This window comes from Acinonyx jubatus, chromosome B3, assembly GCF_027475565.1.
Source record: "Acinonyx jubatus isolate Ajub_Pintada_27869175 chromosome B3, VMU_Ajub_asm_v1.0, whole genome shotgun sequence".
In the NCBI taxonomy this organism is placed as follows: domain Eukaryota; kingdom Metazoa; phylum Chordata; class Mammalia; order Carnivora; family Felidae; genus Acinonyx; species Acinonyx jubatus.
In genome coordinates, this window is record NC_069386.1 from 58469151 (window position 1) to 58493395 (window position 24245).

At 37.0% G+C, this 24245-nt stretch overlaps 1 protein-coding gene across 6 annotated transcripts in view; it reads right to left on the reverse strand.

The window, feature by feature from the left end:
* The window catches only part of WDR76 (WD repeat domain 76), a 62134-nt gene that overhangs the window by 30807 nt on the left and 7082 nt on the right, over positions 1 to 24245 (reverse strand). For 5 of the 6 annotated variants that reach the window (XM_053224080.1, XM_053224081.1, XM_053224079.1 and 2 more), the window contains 6 exons: positions 20255 to 20347; positions 18310 to 18365; positions 5895 to 6021; positions 3888 to 3989; positions 3747 to 3790; positions 2531 to 2684 (listed from right to left, as the gene is read on the reverse strand). In XM_053224080.1, the coding sequence (XP_053080055.1) occupies positions 2531 to 2684; positions 3747 to 3790; positions 3888 to 3989; positions 5895 to 6021; positions 18310 to 18365; positions 20255 to 20347 (576 nt within the window). The remainder of the gene's footprint in view (positions 1 to 2530; positions 2685 to 3746; positions 3791 to 3887; positions 3990 to 5894; positions 6022 to 18309; positions 18366 to 20254; positions 20348 to 24245) is intronic. The other variant, XM_053224078.1, reaches the window with a different exon arrangement.

Consider the following 24245-nt stretch of genomic DNA (forward strand, 5'->3'; position numbering starts at 1 on the left):
TCTCTCTCTCTCTCTGCGCCTCTCCCCCACTCACACTCTGTCTCTGTCTCTCTCTCAAAAATAAACATTAAAAAAATTTTTTTAATTGATAAAAGATTTGAATAGCCATTTTATCAAAGATATCCAAACGGCATGAAAAGAGGCTCAACATTAGTCATTAGTCATATGCATCAAAACCACAATGAGATACCACTTCACACCCACCAGAAACGCTATAATCAAAATGACATAAAATAATAAACATTGCTGAGCATGGGGGGAAATTGGAACCCTCATATTGCTGGTGGGAATATAAAATGATACAATCGTTTGGAAAGAAGTTTGGTAGTTCCTCAAAATGTTAACTAGCTGCCATATGACCCAGAACTCTGTCCCTGGATATCTACCCAAGAGAAATTAAAACACATTTCCAAACAAAAATGTGTACACAAATGTTTATACTAGCATTATTCAGAATAGCCAAAAAGTGGAAACAACCCAAATGTCTATCAAGTGATAAAATGAATCAACAAAAGGTGGTATAGTCAAACAATGGAGTATTGTTCAACTATTAAAAAAGAATGAAATACTGATACATACCAAAACATAAATGAACCTTGAAAACATTATGCTAAGAGAAAGAAATCAACATAAAAGACCACATATTGTATGATTCTATTTATATGATATGTCCAAAAAGGTCAAATTTAAGAAGATGTCCCTGGGTATAAGGGTAATTAACTGGGGGATTAAATGTAATTAGCCAATAGGAATCTTCTAGGAATGACAAAAATGTTTTAAGGCTGGAGGGTGAAGTTACACAACTCACTAAACCTATTAAAAATCACTAGGTTAGGGGCACCTGGGTGGCTCCATTGGTTAAGCATGACTTTGGCTCTGGTCATGATCTCACAGTTCGTGGGTTCAAACCCTACAGCAGGCTCTGTGCTGACAGCTCAGAGCCTGGAGCCTGCTTCGGATTCTGTATCTCCCTCTCTCTCTGCTCTTCCCCTGCTTGTGCCCTGTCTCCCACTCTCTAAAAAATATCTATTAAAACAATTTTTTTTTAATCATTAAGTTGTACTTTGAAATATGTGAATTTTGTAATATCTAAATTATACTTTGATAAAGTTAATTTTTTTAAAAAATTAGAGAGTTGGGGCATGAGCACAGGGCAGCAAAAGTACTAGGTTTTAGACTTGCTCAAGCTGTTACTGTGACACAGCCAAAGATGTGGGAAATTTAGAAAGTTGTTAAGGATACCAGACTATACAGGGCACCTGTGTGGCTCAGTCGGTTAAGTGTCTGACTTCAGCTCAGGTCATGATCTCACGGCTTGTAGGTTCAAGCCCCATGATGGGCTCTGTGCTGATAGACCAGAGCCTGGAGCCTGCTTCAGATTCTGTGTCTCCCTCTCTCTCTGCCCCTCCCTCGCTCTCTCTCTCTCTCTCAAAAATAAACATTAAAAAAAAAAAAAAGGATACCGGACTATAGAGACATAGTAATACAGATTTTGAAGTCACCAGGAAAGACATGACAAAGGGACTTTTCTACATATCTTCAACTCTGTACAGATTGATCTACCCTGAAAAGATCTTCACTTGACTATACTAATTCTCTATTTTTCCTTTTCAAAGTTCTTCTACCAATGGTATTTATCCACTGTTTTCATTTCTTCCACTACCCCATTATTTTTTATTCTCTCAAAGCCTGTGTTCCTTACCTCTTTGTTGAAGCTACTCTCTCAACTCACTAATGGTACCCCATTTTCAAAACCAATGGCCTTTTCTCTGCTTCCATTCTTTTTAACTTCTCTACAAGAAGCCCTGTCAAACTCCAATCCTTAAAACTCATCTCTTAGCTTGTACAACCTTATACTATTCTTAGTCCTCTTCCCACTTCTCTTCTATTTCATTTACCAGATACTTTTACCTCCTACCCTCACTCACACCTTATCAAAATAAGGAAGAACCTTTTCTCCCAAAACAAGAGAGAACTTGGTTTTTATTTCTCTCTTCTTCTCACAAAATCTGTTAAGAAACAGGTCTTTGTTCTACTTTCCCAATTAAAAAATAAATTCAGAGAACGTTAACTTGGCTTTTCTCAATTTTGTAACTATCAAAAGCAATCCATGCAGAATTATATGTACAATGAGTGGAATTCAGTATCTGTTTGTGACTCATAAAAAAATGAATGGGATCATCCTAAGCATATCCCTGAAAAGTTACTTTTTCCCACTTGGAAACTGTATTTTAAACATAAGTATAAAACTAAGAACTTTGTATGATTTTTTCATATATACATTTAAAGTTGTAACAGAGTTTCCTGGCAGTTAATTTATGTCCCGGTAACTAATGATATTCAAACTAAAAATTTTAAAGTTCTAGAAAGCCAACTAAAATTTCCCCAGATTTCTAATGTCTGGAATCACAAAGCACAAAACTATAAATCTCAAGTAACATCTACAAACAACATGGCTCTAGGCTATTCTCCTGTAGACTATTTGTTTCAGTCAAACTTTATTGTCTTCAAAAAATTAATAATAACTTACCAAATCCCAAAGTCCAACTTGCCCAGATTTGGCCCCAGCTGCCACCAAAGTTCTAATTTCTGATGGGTGGAGAGCCACAGAGAGTATTGGGCCTTTGGTAACTTTATGAACAGTATCTTCATTAATGACCATGCCATTTAAATTGGCTTTATAGCTGAGAAAACAAATAAATTTTAGAAGTAAAGCCAATCAATAGTGAAAATAACTAAAACATAACTCAAAAAAAAAGAAAAGAAAAAAGACACAGTAAATAAATAGTTAACCTCCTAGTAACCAAGGAAATCAAATTAAAAAATGGGATACTATTCTTCACTTATAAAAGGTAGCAGGCTGCAGTCAAACATATACATTCGTTAATAGTGCTAGTGGCAGAGTAAATTCACATAAAATTTTCAGAAGGAAAAAAAAGATTTCAGAAAACAATTCAGCAATGTATGTCCATGATATTTGACTCAGTAATCTCACTTCTGGAATCTATCCTAAAGAACTAACACACTATCACATTTAAACACAAGCACATATATAACTAAATACACAACTAAACACACAAAACTAAATTGAAAATAATTCCAGGGGCACCTGGGTGGCTCAGTCGGTTAAGCATCCAATTCTTGCTTTCAGCTCAGGTCATGATCTCACTATTTATGAGACTGAGCCCTACATCGGGCTCTGCACTGCTGGTGCACTGTTAGTGCAGAGCCTGCTTGGGATTGTCTCTCTCCATCTATCTCTATATTTATTAAATAAATTTTAAATAAAAAGAAAAAAAAAGAATTCTAAATATCAGGAGAGGAAGAAGAGGTTAAGTAAATGCCACCTACTAAATAATATGCAATTAATCAATAAATTTAAAGACTTTAATAAATGTAACTATGTTAAAGAAAAAGCAGAATATAAATGTGTATATACATTAGAACATCATAAACTAAAAATGTATGTGTATTCATTCATTTATTAAACAATGAGTGAATACATATTAAGTGCCAGGCACCATTTTGGTTACTGAAACAAAATCCCTGCACTCATGAAGCTTATATCATAATGGTATTACATATGGCAATACCTGAAAGGAAACATACAAAAACAACAGTTGTTAGGTGGAAATATTATGGGTATTTTTTCCACCTCATTTTCAAAATCTCCTGTAATGGTATATAGTCTGTATAACTTAAAGATTTCAGAAAATATAAAACAAAGACAAGGCATTTCAACTCACTTTTTAATGCTAGATAACTCCTTCTCAGTATTCTTAATATTTGTCTGCAACAATGAAAGAGACCAAAGTACTAGGTTAATATGTATACTGAAATTTCCTTAACAGATAATTCTCAAAGCTATAAGCCCTCCGAAGTGATACCTTGCTCACTTCTGCCCAAGTCTGTAGGAATCCTTTAAACAGGTCGTTGTCATCATCTCGATTTTCAGGAGTCATTTCTAAAGGCCCAGGAGGTAACAAAGGCTGTTTTAAAAAATAAGAAAATCAAGAATAAAATGAGAAATAAAAAGGTTGATTGACTCTTGCTCTGCCCTGGAATGTTTTTCACTACTTTACTTTTGATACCAACAACATAGGTGACACATCAACAGTATTCAAAAATAATGTTCAATGAATGATTGCCAGGTATCCTGTAAGCTAATAATATATATTATCCCATTTAATACTCACAATAATCTAGTGAATGAGATACCACATTTTAAAGAAATTATAATGAAACTTAGAGAAGTTACCTTGTCCAAAGTTACACTGCCAAAAGAGGAGTTGACAGGAATTGGTTCAGAACAGTTCAATTTGTTACTCAGTTAATTATTCTATGCCAGTGGGGTTTTTTAAGTTTATTTATTTATTTTTGAAAGAGAGAGAGAGAGAACGTGCACACTCAAGCGTGCCCGTGAGCGGGGAGGTCCAGAGAGAGAGAATCCCAAGCAGGCACTGCGCTGTCAGTGCAGAGCCCAATTCAGGGCTCAATCCTACAAACCATGAGATCATGACCTGAACTGAAACCAAGAGTTGGACCCTCAACCAACAGAGCCACCCAGGCACCCTGCCAGTGTTTTTTTATTTTTTTTATTTTTATTTATTTATTTTTTTTAATTTTTTTTTTTAACATTTATTTATTTTTGAGACAGAGAGAGAGCATGAACAGGGGAGGGTCAGAGAAAGAGGGAGACACAGAATCTGAAACAGGCTCCAGACTCTGAGCTGCCAGCACAGAGCCCGACGCGGGGCTCGAACCCACGGACCGTGAGATCATGACCTGAGCCGAAGTCGGATGCTTAACCAACTGAGCCACCCAGGCGCCCCTGCCAGTGTTTTTTTAAATCCTAGGTTGTAACCCATGGATGGTGGAATCATTTCAATATGTTAAAACAAACAATGTTTTCATGAACGACAAAAGAATAGAGTCAAAAATACAAAATATACATCACATGCAGCAAGTTTAAGTACCATTTCACAAAAGTTCTGCTTTAGCTGTGTGGAATGAGTTCAATGTAAATACATTTATCATGAGTGAAACTTCAGGAAAATTGGAAAGCTACTCTTCCCAAGTACCTTAATTTGCAATTAGCTCCCAAAGCACCAGTCTAATTAGTGCTTTCTTCCAATTTAGAATTAAGCACTTAGATATAAAGTATTAAAAACCATAGGTGTTCTTGAATAAAAAACATAATTATAATATGATTTAGACAACAAACTTCGTAAATAAAACTCTTTCTACTCACTAAAAGTACAAAGTTATACCACAGCAAAGGGCTATCACTATTATAACATATTATTTATTATTAATAACATTAATACTACCATTTATTGATTACTTACTAAGCCCTTAACACAACAGAAGAAACTTTACAGATACTATTTCACTTAACCCCCTCAACACCCCTTTGAAGTTTCTATACTATTACCACTTTAAATATGGGGAAATGGGCTCAGAAAGGTTAAGTAATTTACCCACAATTCCACTGCAGGTAAGCTTGCAGAAATATAGAATCCAAACTAGTTTTTATGACTTTGAAATCTTAATCATTAAACTATAAACAGCAGTAGTAAATTAATGAAGTACAGGGGCGCCTGGTTGGTTAAGTATCTGACTCTTGATTTAGGCTCAGGTCATGATCTCACGGTTCATGAGATCCAGCCCCACATCAGGCTCTGCACAGACAGCTCTGACAGTGAAAGTAGGCTTGGGATTCTCTCTCTCTGCCTCCTTCCCACTCACACTCTCTCTCTCCCTCTCAAAATAAATAAACATTTTTTAAATTAAGTAAAAATTGAACATAAGTTAATGACTTTTTAATCTAGTTTCAAACACTTCAAATTTTTCACTATTTTATTGAGTAACATATTGTTTTTGCACTTTCTTACATTTTCATCTGCTATTAATGTCGGCTGGGTTGGGGTTGCTGGTAATGACACTCCTGAAGGATCTACTTTTAGTAATCTCATTGACCTTCTACATCCAGTCCCATTTTCTCTCTTCTTAGGCATTTTTCTAAGGGAGTGGGGAAAAAACTCAAGTTATAAAACAGTTATATGTACTTACTAATATTAAGAAGGTAACTTTTAGGAATGTATGTCACAGATACACTCACACATTACAAGGATGTATGCACATGACTACAATGACTTTAATTGGGCACTTATGATTTTTCATGCTTTTAAATAAAATCATAGATGTTCATCATGAGGAGGTGAGAGGTGTTAAAATAAATTATAACATACATCTCTAACAGAATAATATGCAACCATAAGAAAATTGAAATAGATCTTTGCATGATGATATGACATGAACTCTTAAGATGTAAGAAACAAAAACAAGGTCCGCTACATGTTGAATATGCTTCAACATATTTGTTTTTTTAGAAAAAGTTTATGTACACACATACATTTTTACATGCTAAGATTATCTATGGAAGAATATACATGAAACTATTAACAGTGGTTTCTTCTAGGGAGAAGGCCAGAAGAACTAAGGTCTAAAATGGAAAAGAGATTTAAATGTTTCATTGCATTTCCGTCCAAACAGTTTACTTTTTAAAATCATATAAATACACTGCTTTTTTATGCACTATTTTTTCATTTTAAAAAAGTAGTTTAGAACTTCCAGTTTCAAGTTCCACATATAACGAGCTTGAAAGTCATCATTCTGTCTTTTCAAGTAAAAATCTGAACAGATTAAAAAATCAACAACTCTTCTAGGTTCCTTACAAGGCAAGGACACAGTACAAACTGCTGACCTCAATACTGGAGAGACAGAGAAATACAAGGAGTCATGGCTTACTGGAATAGAAAGTCAAGAACAGAAACCACAATGGGAACCAGTACAAAGGTAGGAAAACCTGAACTGTAATTGCCCAATTGATGGGGGCTCAGTGTGGACAAAAACCTGCACATGAGTCTTTATAGAAGCTTTATTCAGAACAGTCAAAACTGGGAAGCAGCCAAGATGTTCTCCACTAATTGAACAAATAAACTACAACACATCCAGACAATGGAATATTATTCAGCACAAAAAAAGAAATGAACTATCAAGCCATGCAAAGACATGGAGGAAAACTAATTGCATAATACTAAGAGAAAGAAGTCAATTTGAAAGGCTACATACTGTATGATCCCAAATACACCACATTCTGTTAAAGGCAAAACTACAGAGACAAAAAGATTCATAACTGCCACATTTGAGGGTGGTAAGGTGATGAATAAAGAGAACACAGGTAGTAAAAATACTCTATATATTGGGGCACCTGTGTGACTCAGTCAGTTAAGCATCCAACTTTGGCTCAGGTCATGATCTTGCAGTTTGTGAGTTTGAACTTGCATATCTTGCATATCATGATCTTGCTTGGGATTCTCTCTCTGCCCCTTCCCCACTTGCATGACTCTCTCCTCTCAGAATGAATGGATAAACTTTAAAAGATATGTATGTGTGTGTGTGTGTGTGTGGGTGTGTGTGTATTATAAAGATGGATATGTCATTATACATTTGTACAAACCCATACAATGTACAAAACCATGAGTGAATTGTAAGACAAACAATGGACTTTAGGTAATTATAATGTATCAGTGTAGATTCATCCTTGGTAACAAATGTACCACTCTGCTGAATGATGTTGATAATGGGAGAGTTTATGCATGTGTGGGAGCAGAAGAATATATGGGAAATCTTTGTACCTTTCTCTCAATTTTACTGTGAAGCAATTCTTTAAAAATTCAGTCTTAAAAAATACCTTCAAGGGAGACCACCCCCACTATTTTGAGAGATTTACATCCAGGAGCTTGACTAGATCTTCAGTAAATATGAGAAAAATCTCCTCATGCTTCCCAGAGGGGGAAGGGAAAAAGAACTACTCTGAAATACTCCTGCCCTTAGGAGAACAAGTTAACCAGAGCCTAACCTGCTGGAGTATTATCAGAGTCTACCCTGAGAGAAAGGAAATACCCAACTCCTGCCCACTTTTAGCATCCTCTCCCAACCAAGGTGGGGGGGGGGGGGGAGGAAACAAACTAAAACACTTGTGAAGTTCATTGTTAAGAGATACAGGTGTGCTAAATGACTGAGACCTAATCACAGGACTATAGAATGCTTTCTCTCCCCTCTCACACATTACTAATGACCAATTTACAAACTTCCTTTTTCCTCATACATCATATCATGTCCAGCTATCAAGAAAAAAATCACAAGGCACAATGAAAAACAACATAATTTAAAGAGATAGAGCAAGCTTGAGAACTATATGGCAGGAATGTTGGAATTATCTGAACAGGAATTTAAAACAACTATGATTGATATACTAAGGGCTCTAACACATAAAAAAAAAAAAACAAAAAAAAAAACAAAAAAAAAAACACCATGCAAGATAGGCAATGTAAGAAGAGAGATGGAAATCCTAAGAAAGAACCAAAAGAAATGCTAGACATCAAAAACGCTAAAAGAAATGAAGTGTGCCTTTGATGAGCTCATTAGTAGACAAGACATGGCTAAGGAAAGAATCTCTGAGCGTGAGGTATTTCAACAGAAACCTCCAAAACTAAAAAGCAGGGAGAAAAAATAATGAAAAAAAAACTGAACAGAATATCCAAGGACTATGGGATAATTACAAAAGGTGCAACATACACATAATGGGAATACCAGAAGGATAAGAAATAGAGAAAAACAGATGATATTTGAAAAAATAGTAACCGAGAATTCCCCAAATTAATGTCAGACATCAAGTAACAGATCCAGGAAGCTCAGAGTACATCAAGCAAGATAAATGCCCCCCAAAAACTACACCTAAGGAATTCATTTCCAAACTATGGAAAATCAAAGAGAAAGAAAAAATCCTGAAAGAAGCCAGAAGGAAAAAAACATCTTACCTATAGCCAAAGATAAGAACTACACCCATACTCCAGTAAACTATGCAATCAAGAGAGTAGAGTAAAATATCTTAAGTGTTGAGAGGAGCACCTGGCTATCTCAGTGGGTAGAGCATACAACTCTTGATCTTGGAGTCATGAGTTCAAGCTTCACATTGAGGGTATAAATACATTGAGCTCAAGCCCCACATTGGGTATAGAGCTTACTTTTAAAAAAACTGGGGCACCTGGGTGGCTCATTCGGTTAAGTGTCTGACTCTTGATTTCGGCTCAGGTCATGATCTCATGGTTTGTGAGATTGAGCCCTGCAATGGGCTCTGCACTGACAGCACAGAGCCTACTTTGGGATTGTCTCTCCCTCTCCCTCCCTCCCCCCACTCCTTCTCCCTCTCTCTCTTTCTCAAAATAAATAAATAAATAAACTTTAAAAAAAAATTAAGAAAATTTGTTGCCAGTACACATGCCTTACAAAAAAGGTTAAAAAAAGTTCTTTACAGGCACCTGGGTGGCTCAGTCAGTTAAGCATCTGACTTTGGCTCAGGTCATGATCTCACTGGTCATGAGTTGAAACCCCACGTCAGGCTCTGTGCTGACAGCTAGGACCCTAGAACCTGTTCAGGTTCCGTCTCCTTCTCTCTCTGCCCCTCCCTCATTTGCGCTCTGTCTCTCTCTCTCTCTCAAATATAAAACATAAACATTAAAAAAAAATTCTTTAGAGAGAAGAAAAACAGATCTGAAAATCAGATCCACCAAAAGGAGCATCAAAGAATGAATAAGGTAAAAAAAAAATTTTTATTTTTCTCATTCTTAATTAGTAACAGCTAGCTCAAAATAACAATAGCAACAATGTATTTAGTTATGTACCCTTACGTATATATCTTGTGTGTTGGTATACCAACATGTATATATACTTATGTATGCTTATACATGTGAAATGAATGACAGCAATGATACAAGGGACAAAAGGGAAGAATTAGGATTATTTTGTTATTATAAGGTGCTCATACTATACCTCACTCACACCCTGAAGTGATATACTAGGGGTTTTTTTTATTTTTTTTTTAACATTTATTTATTTTTGAGACAGAGAGAGACAGAGCATGAACGGGGAGGGTCAGAGAGAGAGGGAGACACAGAATCTGAAACAGGCTCCAGGCTCTGAGCAGTCAGCACAGAGCCCGACATGGGGCTCGAACCCACGGACAGTGAGATCGTGACCTGAGCCAAAGTCGGACGCCCAACCGACTGAGCCACCCAGGCGCCCCAAGAAGTGATATACTGTTAATTGAAAATGGGTGGCTGGGGCAACTGGGTGGCTCACTCAGTTAAGGGTCCAACTCTTGATTTTGGCTCAGGTCATGATCTCACGGTTCACGAGTTCAAGCCCCAAGTCGGGCTATGCACTTCAGTGTGGATCCTGCTTTTCATTCTCCTCTCCCTCACTCTGCCCCTCCCTCTCCCTCTCTCAGAATAAATAAACTAAAAAAAAATTTTTTTTAATGGACTTGGGGGGTGCCGGGGTGGCTCAGTCAGTTGAGTGTCTGACTTTTGATTTCAGCTCAGGTCATGATCCCAGGGTTGTGGGATCAAGCCCCCTATGTCAGGCTCTGTGATAAATGTGGAGCCTGCTTGGGATTTTCTTTCTCTCTCTTCCCCCCCCCCACTTTTGCCCCACTCTCTCTATATATAAAATAAAATAAAAATTTCTAATGGAAGTGAATTAGTTGTAGATTATACTGTAAACTCCAGGGCAATCACTAACCAAAAAAAAACAGTGAAAAAAATTGTAACTGATACACTAAGAAACAAGAGAAGATGGCATCATGCAAAACGTTCAATTAAAACCATAAAAGGCAGAAAAATAGTGGAGACAAAAATAGGGGGAAAAAAACAAGGGCAATAAGTAGTAAACATTAACAAATATGATAGATATTAATCCAAATATATCAATACTCACTTTGAACATCAAGGTCTAAATGCACCAATTAAAAGAGACTGTCAGAGTGAATCAAACACAATACTCAAACTTATGTTGTCTATAAGAAACCCACTTTAAATATAAAGACACATAAATATTAAAAGTAAAGGAATGGAGCAATCCCTATCAAAATAACACCAGCATTCTTCACAGTTAGAACAAACAATTCTAAAATTTGTATGGAACCAGAAAAGACCCCAAATAGCCATGTTGAAAAAGAACCCCAGGAGCACCTGGGTGGCTCAGTCGGTTGAGAGTCCGGCTTTGGCTCAGGTCATGATCTTGCGGTTTGTGAGTTCAAGGCCCATGTCAGGGTCTGTGCTGACAGCTAGGAGCCTGGAGCTGCTTCGAATTCTGTGTTTCCCTCTCTCTGCCGCTCCCCCACTCATACCTCTGCCTCTCTCTCTCAAAAATAAATAATAAAACATTTTAAATTTTTTTAATAAAAAAAGAAAAAGAAAACCAAAGCTGGAGGCATCACAATTACAGACTTCAAGCTGTATTACAAAGCTGTAATCATCAAGACAGTATGGTACTGGCACAAAAACAGACAAATAGATCAGTGGAACAGAACAGAAAACTCAGGGGTGCCAGGGTGGCTCAGGTGGTTGGGTGTCCAACTTCGGCTCAGGTCATGATCTCACAGTTTGTGAGTTCGAGTCCCGCACCAGGTTCTGTGCTGACAGCTCAGAGCCTGGAGCCTGCTTCGGATTCTGTGTCTCCCTGTCTCTCTGCCCCTCCCCTACTTGCACTCTGTCTGTCTATCTCTCTCATAGAAAATGAATAAAACATCAGGAAAAAAAAAAAGGAATAAAAACCCAGAAATGGACAAACATATGGCCAACTAATCTTTGACAAAGCAGGAAAGAATATCCAATGGAAAAAGACAGTCTCTTCAGCAAATCGTGTTGGGGAAACTGGACAGCGACAGGCAGAAGAATGAACCTGGACCACTTTCTTACACCATACACAAAAATAAACTCAAAATGGATAAAAGACCTAAACGTAACACAGGAAGCCATCAAAATCCTGGAGGAGAAAACAAACAACAACCTCTTTGGCCTAGGCTGCAACAACTTCTTACTTGACATGTCTCCAGAGGCATGGGAAACAAAAGCAAAAATGAACTATTGGGACCTCATCAAGATAAAAAGCTTCTGCATAGCAAAGGAAACAATCAGCAAAACTAAAAGGCAACTGACAGAATGGGAGAATGACATATCAGATAAAGGGTTAGTATCCAAAATCTATAAAGAACCTATCAAACTCAACACCCAAAAAACAAATAATCCAGTGAAGAAATGGGCAAAAGACATGAATAGACATGTTTCCAAAGAAGACATCCAGAGGGCTAACAGATACATGAAAAGATGCTCAACATCACTCATCATCAGGGAAATACAAATCAACACCACAATGAGATACCACCTCACACCTGTCAGAATGGCTGAAATTAACAACTCAGGAACAAGAGATGTTGACAAGGATGGGGAGAAAGGGGAACCCTTATGCACTGCTGGTGGGAATGCAAACTGGCACAGCCACTCTGGTAAAAAATATGGAGGTTCCTCAAAAAATTAAAAATAGAACTACCCTATGACCCGGCAATTGCACTACTAGGTATTTGTCCAAAGAATACAAAAATGCTGATTCGAAAGGGCACATGCACCCCAATGTTTACACACACAAAATACATACATAGATACGATGGGATATTACTCAGCGATCAAAAAGAATGAAATCTTACCATCTGCAACAATGTGGATGGAACTAGAGTATATTATGCTAAGCGAAATAAATCAAAGACAGGTATCATATGATTTCACTCATAAGTGGAATTTGAGAAACACAACAGATGAACATAGGGGAAGGGAAGCAAAAATAAGATAAAAACAGATATGGAGACAAACCATAATGGACTCTTAAACACAGAGAACAAACTGAGGGTTACTGGTGGGGTGTTGGTAGGGGGATAGGCTAAATGGGCAATGGGCATTAAGGAGGGCACTTGATGTGAACACTGGGTGTTATATATATGTAAGTGATGAATTACTAAATTATATTCCTGATATTATTACACTATATGTTAACTAACTTAGATTTAAATTTAAAAAATAAAATAAAATAAAAGTTAATGAATGGAGAAAAATATACCATGCTAACACAAATCAAAAGCAGGAGTGGCTACATTAATTTCAGACAGAGCAGACTCCAATTTTTTTTGTTTTATGTTTATTTATTTTTGAGAGAGAGAGTGTGCACAGAGGTCAGAGGGAGAGGCAGAAAGAGGATCTGAAGGAGGCTCTGAGCTGTTAGCGCAGAGCCTGATGGAGGGCTCGAACACATGAACCACAAGATCATAACCTAAGCCCAAGTCAGATGCTTAACCATCTGAGCCACCCAGGTACCCCCAGACAGAGAAGACTTCAAAGCAAAGACAGTTATAAAGGGATAAAGCAAAGAAAGTTATAAAGGGATAAAGAAGGGCATTACATAATGATAAAAGGGTCAAATCTCCAAGCTAACAAACATAATGTACCTAATAACAGAGTATCAAACTATGTAACAGAACTGCAAAAAGAAATAGGTAACTTGGGGCACCTGGGTGGCTCAGTCAGTTAATCTTCTGACTCTTGGTTTTGGCTCAGATCATGATCTCACAGTTTGTGAGATCAAGCCCTGCTCAGCCTCCATGCTCACAGCATGGAGTCTGCTTGGGATTCTCTCTCACCCTCTCTCTCTGCCCCTCCTTCACTTGCATGTGTGCATGCACACACTCTCTCTCTCTTTTTCAAAATAAATAAACTTAAAAAAAAAAAAAAAACCAAATAGATAATTCTACTATGTTAGCTGTTGGCAACTTCAACACTCCCCTATCGGAATGGAGAGATCTAGCAGGCAGCCAATCAGCAAGGGCATAGTTGAACTCAACACACCATCCATCACCTAGACATAATCAACATCTATAGACTAGTTCATTCAAAAACAGAATACACATTTTTCTCAAGCTCAGATGGAACATTCACCAAGGTAGACTACATTCTAGACCATAAGACACAGCTTAACAAATTTAATAGAAATCATTTTTTAAAAAAGAAAATCATACATTTGCTCTCAGAATATAATGTAATTAAACTAGAAATCAGTAAGAGAAGGATACTTGGAAAATCCCAAAATACATAGAGAGTAAACACACTTCTAAATAACACATAGGTCAAAGAAGAAATCTCAAGAGAGCATAAAAAACACTTTTTACTAAATGAAAATGAAAACACCATCTAACAAAATTTGTGGGATGCAGGGAAAGCAGTGCTTAGAGGGAAATTTATAACACTGAATGTACATATTAGGAAAGAAGGTCAAAAATTCAATAATCTAAGTTTCCAACTCAAGAAACTAGAAAAAGAGCAAATTAATCTAAAGTAAGCAAAAGAAAATAATAAAAGTTGAGCATATCAATAAAATTAAAAACAGGAAATCATTGAGGGGGGGGGGGGAAGTATCAACAAAACCAAAGCCAGTTCTTTCAAAAGACCAATAAAATCAATAAGCCTCTAGCAAAGTTAACTAAGAAAAAAAGTTACCAATACCAGAAATGAAAGATGTATCTCACTACAGATCCTATGGACATTAAAAAGATAATGAAGAAATAATGTGAAAAATTCTATGCCCACATATTTGATAACCTAGATGAAATGGACAATTCCTTGAAAGACACAATTGCTAAACTCACAATCTGAATTAGAAATAGATAATCGAAATTATTAAAGAATTTAAATCAATAATAACCTTCCAAAGCAGAAAGCACAATGCAGACATGGGTTCACTGATGTATTCTACCAAACATTTAAGAAAGAAATTGTACCAATTCTCTACAATTTCTTTTAGAGGATAGATGGAGAGGGACACCTGGGTGGCACAGTCAGTTAAGTATCTGACTCACAATCTAGGTTCAGGTCATGATCTCACAGTTCGTGAGTTCGAGACCCACACTGGGCTCTGTGCTGATGGAGTGGAGCCTGCTTGGTATTCTGTCTCTCCTTCTCTCTGCCCCTCCTCCCTTGTGTGCACTCTCTCCCTCAAAATAAATAAATAAAATTTAAAAAAAATAGAGGACAGAAGCAGAGAGAATTCTACCTATTTCATTCTGTGAGGCCAGCATTATCCTAATACCAAAACCAAGACAATATTATAAAACAAAAAATACAGACCAATATCCCTCATGAGCAGATGCAAAACCCACAAAAAAATTAGTAAATTGAAACCAACAATGTATAAAAAGTATTCTACACCACAACCAAATGGGATATATCTCAAGTATGCAAGACTAGTTCAACATTCAAAAATTAATTAACATAATCTAATTAAAATCATTCAATGCAATCCATCACATCAACAGGCTTTTTAAAAAAGCAAAATCACATGATCCTATCAACAAATGCAGAATATGCATCTGACTAAATATAACACTAAATATAACACATTTTTTAATTAATGACAAAAAAAGCTCTCAGTAGAAGGGAACTTTCTTGATAGAGTATCTACAAAAAACCTACAGCTACTTAAATAGTGTCATACTTAAATAGTGAGAAATGACAAGCTTTCCCACCAAGGTCAGGTACTGGCACAGATGTCCTCTTTTACCATTCCTTTTCAACACTATTTTATCCTTCCTTTTCAAAACTATGCTGGAAGTTCTAGCTAATGCAGTAAGACAAGAAAAGGAAATAAATGGAATACAGATTTGGAAGAGAAAAATAAAACCATATTTGTTCAAGAGTTTCAAAGTTGGGGGCACCTGGATGGCTCAGTCAATTAAGCCATTTCGGCTCAGGTCACCATCTCACCATTCATGGGTTTGAGCCCTGTGTCAGGCTGTGTGCTAATGGTGTGGAGCCTGCTTGGGATTCTCTCTTCCTCTCTCTCTCTCTGCCCCTCCCCTGCTCATGAATGCACGCACACTCCCTCTCTCTCTCTCAGAATAAATAAACTTTGAAGGTAAAATTCTATAGAAAAAAGGAGTTTCCAGGTTGGTGAACACATGGATGTGCTGGGAGAGTACCACACTCTGAGAGGACATGGAAGCTTCCTGCCATTTCCCCATGCCTTGCCCTATGCAGCATTTCCTTTAGCTGTCCTAAGTTATATCCTTTTATAATAAACTAATAATCTATTAAGTAAAAAAAAAAAAAAAAAAATACTATTTGCTACATGATAGTCTATGTGGAAAATTCTAAAAAATGAACAAAAAAACTCCTGGAACTTCATAAGTGATTATAGCAAGGTGGTAGGATACAAGGTTAATATATAAAAGTTAATTTCTTTCCTATATACCAGCAATAAACAAATGAAATTTGAAGTTAAAAATAGACTATCATTTACATAAGTACCCATACAATGAAATACTTAGGTTTAAATCTAATAAAATAAATCAAACAAAAATATTTCCAAGATCTATATGAAGTACACTACAAAACTCTCATGAACAAAATCAAAGAACTAAATAATTTTTGTATGTTAAGTAGGCTCCACACCCAATACAGGGCTCAAACTCACAACCCTGAGATCAACAGTCATATGCTCTATCAACTGAGCCAGCCAGACACCTCTCAAAGAACTAAATAAATGGAGAGATATCCCATGAAAGACTCAATATTGTCAAAATGCAAGTTCTTTCCAACTTAATCTATAAAGTCATTGCAATCTCAATCAAAATCCCAGCAAGTTAGGGGTGCCTGAGTGGTTCAGCCAGTTAAGTGTCTGACACTTGATTTCAGTTCAGGTTGTGATCTCACGGTTCGAGGGTTAGAGCCCTAGTCAGGCTCTGTGCTGACACCATGAAGCCTGCTTGGATTCTTTCTCTCTCCTCTCTCTGCCCCTACCCTCACCCCCACTCCAAAATAAATTAAAAAAAATTTTTTTAATCCCGGAATGCTGGGGCGCCTGGGTAGGTCAGTCGGTTAAGCATCCGACTTCAGCTCAAGGTCATGATCTCACGGTTGGTGGGTTCATGCCCCGCGTTGGGCTCTGTGCTGACAGCTCAGAGCTTGGAGGCTGCTTCTGATTCTGTGTTTCCCTCTCTCTATGCTCCTCCCCCACTCATGCTCTGTCTCTCTCTGTCTCAAAAATAAAAATAAACATTAAAAAAAAATTTTTAGGGGCGCCTGGGTGGCTCAGTCGGTTGGGCGTCCGACTTCGGCTCGGGTCACGATCTCGCGGTATGTGAGTTCGAGCCCCGCGTCGGGCTCTGTGCTGACTGCTCAGAGCCTGGAGCCTGTTTCAGATTCTGTGTCTCCCTCTCTCTCTGACCCTCCCCCATTCATGCTCTGTCTCTCTCTGTCGCAAAAATAAATAAACGTTAAAAAAAAAAATTTTTTTTTTTTTAAATTTTTTTAAAGGCAGTATGGTACTGACGAAGAATATACGAATCAATGGAACAGAATAGGGAGTCAACTGATCTTACACAAAGGAGCAAAGGCAAGATAATGGAGCAAAAATAGTCTTTTCAACAAATGGTGCTAGAACGAATAGACAACCAAATGCAAAACAATGAATCTAGACACAACCTTTACACCCTTCACACAATTAACTCAAAATGGATTACAAATCTAACGTAAAACACAGAACTATAAAACTTGTAGAAGACAACAGGAGAAAACCTAGGTGACCCTGGGAATGGGAATGGTTTTTTAGATATAACACCAAAGACACAATCCATGAAAGAAAAAATTATAAAGTAAACTTCATTAAAATTAAAAACTTCCACTCTGCAAAAGACATCATCAAGAGAATGACAAGACAAGCCAGAGAAAATATCTGCAAAAGACACTTCTGATAAAGGACTGTTATCCAAAATATGCAAAGAACTCTCAAATTCATCAATAAAAACAAACAACTCTATTAAAAATGGGCCAAAGAGGGGTGCCTGGGTGGCTCAGTCAGTTGGGCGTCTGACTTTGGCTCAGGTCATGATCTCACAGTCTGTGAGTTCAAGCCCCACAGGGGGGCCCTGTGCTGACAGCTCAGAGCCTGGAGCCTGCTTCGGATTCTGTGTCTCCCTCTCTCTCTGCTCCTCCCCCGCTCATGCTCTGTCTCTCTCTCTCAAAAATGAATAAATGTTAAAAAAAAAAAAAAAGGGGAGGAGTGCCAAAGATCATAAAATACAGCTCACCAAAGTAATATATAGATAGCAAGAAGCATATGAAAAGATGCTCTACAACATGTCATCAGGGAAAAACAAATTAAAACGAGATACCAATACACACCTATTAGAATAGTCAAAATCCAGAACACTGACACTACCAAATGCTTGTGAAGATGTGGAACAACAGTTTTAAGATTATAGTTTCTGATCTATTACTTATTTTACTATGGTAACTGTTTTTTCAAATTATAAATAACTCAACAATACATCAGGGTGTAGGCATTATAAACCAAATCTTGTACCTTTTGGATTCAGGAGGCTGTCTCTTTTTTATCATTTCACGGAGCCTTGCAGCTGACTGCAAAATACACAAAACACACATATAAAGATACTACCTTATAAATTATTAAGTATGCTGCTTTATTGACACTAAAGTAAAATCTATACAGGAAATAAAGTTTCTCAAGATAGGATACCTGCTCCTGGCAAGACAGGAGACAAATATACTATTAATAATAAAGGCAAGTAAATAATACTATCTAAAGTACTGACATTCTGATACATTAGACCAAGTTGCTAATGAGTTTACATGATTAAACATTAAACATTTCACCAAATATACTACTGTAAATTAAAAAGTTTAACTTCTACTATAGGCAATCCTACTTTGATATTTTCCAGAAAAGTGATGTTATGCTTCTATAAATTAAAACATAATTTCTGTTAACTAAAGTCAAAATCAGAGATACTGTGTCTAAGTTTCTGATTAATTTTCAACTTTTAATGACTAAACAATTAAGTCCCTTATTTTAAGTCACCCTCCCTTCCCTCAATTTACAAACACATACCAAATGTTTGGGAATGTGCAGTCAGAGAATGCAAATAATAATTTAATAAAGCTAACAGCTTGCTATCTTTTGGAGGAAAATGTCATAGGCCCTCCTAAAGACCCTTCTAAAGAGCTACTCTCAGGGCACCTGGGTGGCTCAGTGGGTTAAGCATCCATTTTGGCTCAGATCATGATCTCCTGGTTCAGATCATGATCTCATGGTTTGTGGGTTTGAGCCCCACATTGGGCTCTGCACTGACAGCTCAGAGCCTATAGCCTGCTTCAGATTCTGTGTCTCCCTCTCTCTCTGCCCCTCCCCACTCACACTCTGTCTCTGTGTCTCAATAAATAAATAATTGTTAAAAAAAAATTTTTTACTAAAAAATAATAATAATAAAGAGCTATTCTCTCATACACCAAAGTTTTACCCCCAGTGTGAAGACATAATGTAAATTATACCTTTAGTCATGATGATTATAAAACATTAGCATATTATCTTGACCATTTATCCTTAAAGCTCACAGTATACTGGGGCACCTGGGAGGCTCAGTTGGTCAAGCACCTGGCTCTTGATTTCAGCTCAGGTCATGATGGCACCATTCATGGGATCAAGCCCCGTGTTGGGCTCTGTGGGATTCTCTCTCTCACCTCTCTCTCTGCCCCTTGCCTACTTGCGCCTCTTTCTCAAAATAAATAAATAAATAAATAAATAAATAAATAAATAAATAAATAAATAAATAAAACTTAAAAAAAACTCACTATACAATGCATATTTCCACCTATTCTTAAAGCTAAAGATTTAAAAAAATAAAAATAAAAAGCTTGTCCTTTCACTCCCATACCACACATCCCTCAATTCATTCCTCCTACATCTCCCTTATCCTTTAGGTAAAGCAACCCTCAGAACATACCCTGTTCCTCTGAATCCAAGACAACCACTCATAAGACACCATTATTTTATGTACCAACAACAGTGGGGCAGGCCAGTAATAGTTTCCAGATGCCAATTTCAAAAACATTAAAATTTTTTTAAAAAGTCTTAAAATCAATAAAATATGGTAACCACTTCCTATTAAGTGCAAAACTTGCTCCTAATTTTACCCTCCCTTATCTGACACTATGAAACCTGATACTACCAGTATTTTATTGACCTACTGGCAAGAATAGCATCTTGCTTTTAATTAGAAATTCCAAGAGGGCCTGGATGGCTCAGTCGGTTAAGCATCGGACTTAAGTAGGCATGAGTTTGAGCCTTGCATCGGGCTCTGTGTTGACAGCTTGGAGCCTGGAGCCTGCTTGAGATTCTGTGTCTCCCTCTTTCTCTGCCCCTCCCATCCTCACACTCCGTCTCTCTCTTTCAAAAATAAAATAAAACATTAAAAAATTTTTAAATAAAAAAAAAGAAATTCCACACAAACCGCAGACAAATGAAGAGAAGCAAAAAAGTTTGCATTTTCTGATATGTTCTTCAGTCTCTTCCTTTCATACGGTGACAATCCTGAAAATTCATCCTATGAAATTACACCAAAAAAATTCTGTTACTTTGCATGATCCATAGCAAAAGCACCTCACAAAACAAAGTGTTGAATTCTCAAATGTATACTTTCCTTCAAATTGTACCTGTTCTATTCATTTCATGTTATCGTACCAAATGGCACATAATCTTTGCTGCATTGGACACTGAGTGTAAGAGTTTGAATTTGGGATAATCACAAGATATCTGTATGGCTTCTCGATTAGATAACAAGTGATATATCAGAAGTCAAGTAGTGTAACTTAATAGCAAATTATTTCCTACTGGGCATTAACTGTACTATTACTCAAAGTTAACTTTTAATTAAACAAAACAAGAAAACACTCAGTAACAGAACATTTTAAATTCACTGAAAGGATTAAGAAAATTTAGAAAAAAAAGAACAATAACAAATGAGATAAACACATGGGAAGAAAAGACAATAAAAAAATCAAGCTTGCAGGTCTGATATCCAACTAATAGTTATAGAGGTAAAAAAAGACGAGCAGAAAAAATGAAAGAGAAAATTATTAGAGATATAATATAAGAAAGTTTCTCAAAACTAAAGACATGTGTTTCCAGATTAAAAGGGCCCAATGAGTATGCAGCACAACAAATGAAAAAAGATCAAAGTCTATACCCATTATCACAAAATTTAACACTTGAGATAAGTGAGATTTTAAAAAGTTTGAAAAAAAATCACACAAGAATCAGAATGACACTAACTTCCCAATATCGAGGGGAACTGGAAGACAATAGAAAAGTGTGTTTAAAATTTTAAGGAAAAATTATTTTCAACTTACAATTCTAAATCCATTTAATCCATCAATCAAATGTACAGCATAAAGATTTTTTCAGACATGTAAACTACCTCTCATACACCTTTTCTCAGGAAGCTACTATAAGCAGCATTTCACCAAAATGGAAGAATACTCTAAAAAAAGAAAGACCCAAGACAGAATCCAGGATGCAGAAGTTCCAGTAGAGGAGAGATAAAAGAAATTCAAAGGAAAATGGTAAAAAGAAAGGCTAAAAAAGGGTTAAACTATCCAGAATGAAGTAGAAAGATGAAGGGCCCCAGGATATGTTTCCTGAAAAAAATATATATACATATGAAGCCATTAGAATTCCTTCCTACAACTCTGATAGAGCTTGGGCTGTACTTAATAAGGAGATGAGAAAGGAAAGGAGTGGGTAGGCACATGTGCATAAGGCATAGTGTGAATGAAACAAGTCTTCATCTTCCATGTTAAGTCAACGGATAACATGGAGAGAATAAAAACTAAAACAGCTGAAAGTGCAATTTGGCTATTGGGCAGCAACAATCACAGAGAAGTATGTGGCAGAAAACTGCTGGGTGTTTTGGTTTGTTTCTGAGTATCTGTGTGTGTACATATGGAATTATCTTTGTGTGTGTGTGTATATATATATACATGTATATGTATACATGTGTGGAATTATAAGACTTAAATGTGGATGTACATGTATTACTTGGACCAAAATAAAAAATTTTCCTCATACACACAAAATAACAATAACAGCAAAGGTAAAAGGTTATGTTGTCATTGCCTTTACAACTGCTTTCAGAGAAAAACATCACCATCATCATCATCAAAGGCTTTCTAAGATTCTATTTCAAAATGCTACACACTGAAATCAAAGGAGCGCATTTAAATGATTCTACTTACGACAGAAGAAAATTTACTAAGACAAATGATCAGTTTTCTTAAGTGGTATGTGTAATTCAAACTATTCTTACCCATTACCCACCTCTCAAAAACTTACAACATGTAAAAGGAAGACCAATCAAAAAACATCAGGAAAGGGGGCACTCGAAGTAAACATATTATAGGAAAAAGAAGTTAAAAAAAACTCCACTATCTTCAGACACTTAAGATGTTACTGCATCCTGGGGCACCGGGGTGCCTCAATTGGTTAAACATCCAACTCTTGGTTTAAGCTCAAGTCATGATCTCACGGTTCGTGGGCTTGGGCCCCAGACTGGGCTCTGCAATGACAGTGCCAGAGTCTGCCTGAGATTTTCTCTCTCTCTCTGCCCCTCCCTGCTCACTCACTCTCTCTCAAAATAAACATTAAAAAAAAAAAGTTATTGCATCAAACCCCAAACAAAACAAGGGATGCCATGTTTAAAAAATAAAAGAAGTGGGGTGCCTAGGTGGCTCAGTCAGTTAAGTGTCCAACTTTGGCTCAGGTCATGATTTCATGGTTCATGAGTCAGAGCCCCACATCGGGCTCCATGTTGGCAGTACAGGGCCTGCTTGGGATTCTCACTCTCTCCTCTCACTCTGCCCCTCCCCCACTCACGTGCACTCCCTCTCTCTTTCAAAATAAACTTAAAAAAAAATCAGGGGTGCCTGAGTGGCTCAGTCAATCAAGTGACCAACTCTTTGTTTCAGTTCAGGTCACAACCTCACGGTTCGTGAGTTCAAGCCCCACTTTGGGCTCCAAGCTGGCAGTGCAGGGCCCACTTTGGATTCTCTCTCTCTCCTTCTCTCTCTGCCCCTCCCCTACTCATATTCTCTCTTTCTCATAATAAATAAACTTTAAAAAATTATTTAAAAAAAATAATCAAAGAAATAACTTGGATTAAAAGCTTGTGGCACCTAGTTGACTCACTTAGTTAAGCGTCTGACTTCAGTTCAGATCATGGTCTCTCAGTTCCTGAGTTCAAACCCCACATTGGGCTCCACACTAGCAGTGCAGAGCCTGCTTGTGATTCTCTCTCCCCTCTTTCTGCCCCTCCTCTGCTCATGCTTTCTCTCACTCTCAAAATAAATAAACTTAAAAAAAAATGCTTGATGCCAAAAATTCAAACAATGTATGAACCTATTCATGTACTGTTCTCAAAATGACAAAACTGTAGATATGAAGAACAAATTAGCAGTTGTCAGGGGCAAAGGAGGATGAGAGGGAGAGCTATAGGCATAACTACAAAGAAATAGCCTGGTGGGGCGCCTGGGTGGCTCAGTCAGTTGAGTGCCCGACTTTAGCTCAGGTCATGATCTCACGGTTTGTGAATTCGAGCCCCGCATCAGGCTCTGTGCTGACAGCTCAGAGCCTGGAGCCTGCTTCGGATTCTGTGCGTCCTCTCTCTGCCCCTCGCCCACATGTGCTCTATCTCTGTCTCTTAAAAATAAATAAATGTAAAAAATTAAAAAAAAAAAAAAAAAAAGCCTGGAAACAAAAAAACAAATAGCCTGGGGCAGCTGGCTTGCTCAGTTGGTAGAAAACAAGCAACTCTTGATCTCAGGGTCATGAGTTCAGGCCCTACATTGGGCCTGGACCCTACTTAAAATAAATAAATAATTTTAAAAATTAGCCTAACGGAGATTTTTGTGGAGATGGAATAGTTCTATATCTTGATTATGGTGATAGTTGTATTAACAATATGTGATAAAATGATACAGAACTATACACACACCTTGTACCAATGTGAATTTCCTAGTTTTGATATTGTGATATAGTTATATAAGATGTACACATTGGGAAAAACTGGGTGAAGTGTACATGATACCTCTCCATACTATTTCTGCAAATTGCTATGAATCTATAATCACTTGGAGATAAAAGTTTCTTGAAAATAGATGTTTCTCACAGCTAACATCATACTTAATGGTGAAAGACTGAAAGCTTTTCCCCTAAAGCTCAGGATTAAGAAAATATGTCTGCTCTTGCTACTTCTATTCAACACTGTACTGGAAATTCTAGGACAAATAGGACAGGACAATTGGGAAAAAATAATAATAAAAGACATCCAGATTGAAAAGGAAAAAATAAAGCCATCTTTATTGCCAAAATATGACCTTATATATAGAAAATACTTTAAGAATTCATACAAGGGGTGCCTGGGTGGCTCAGTTGGTTAACCATCAGAC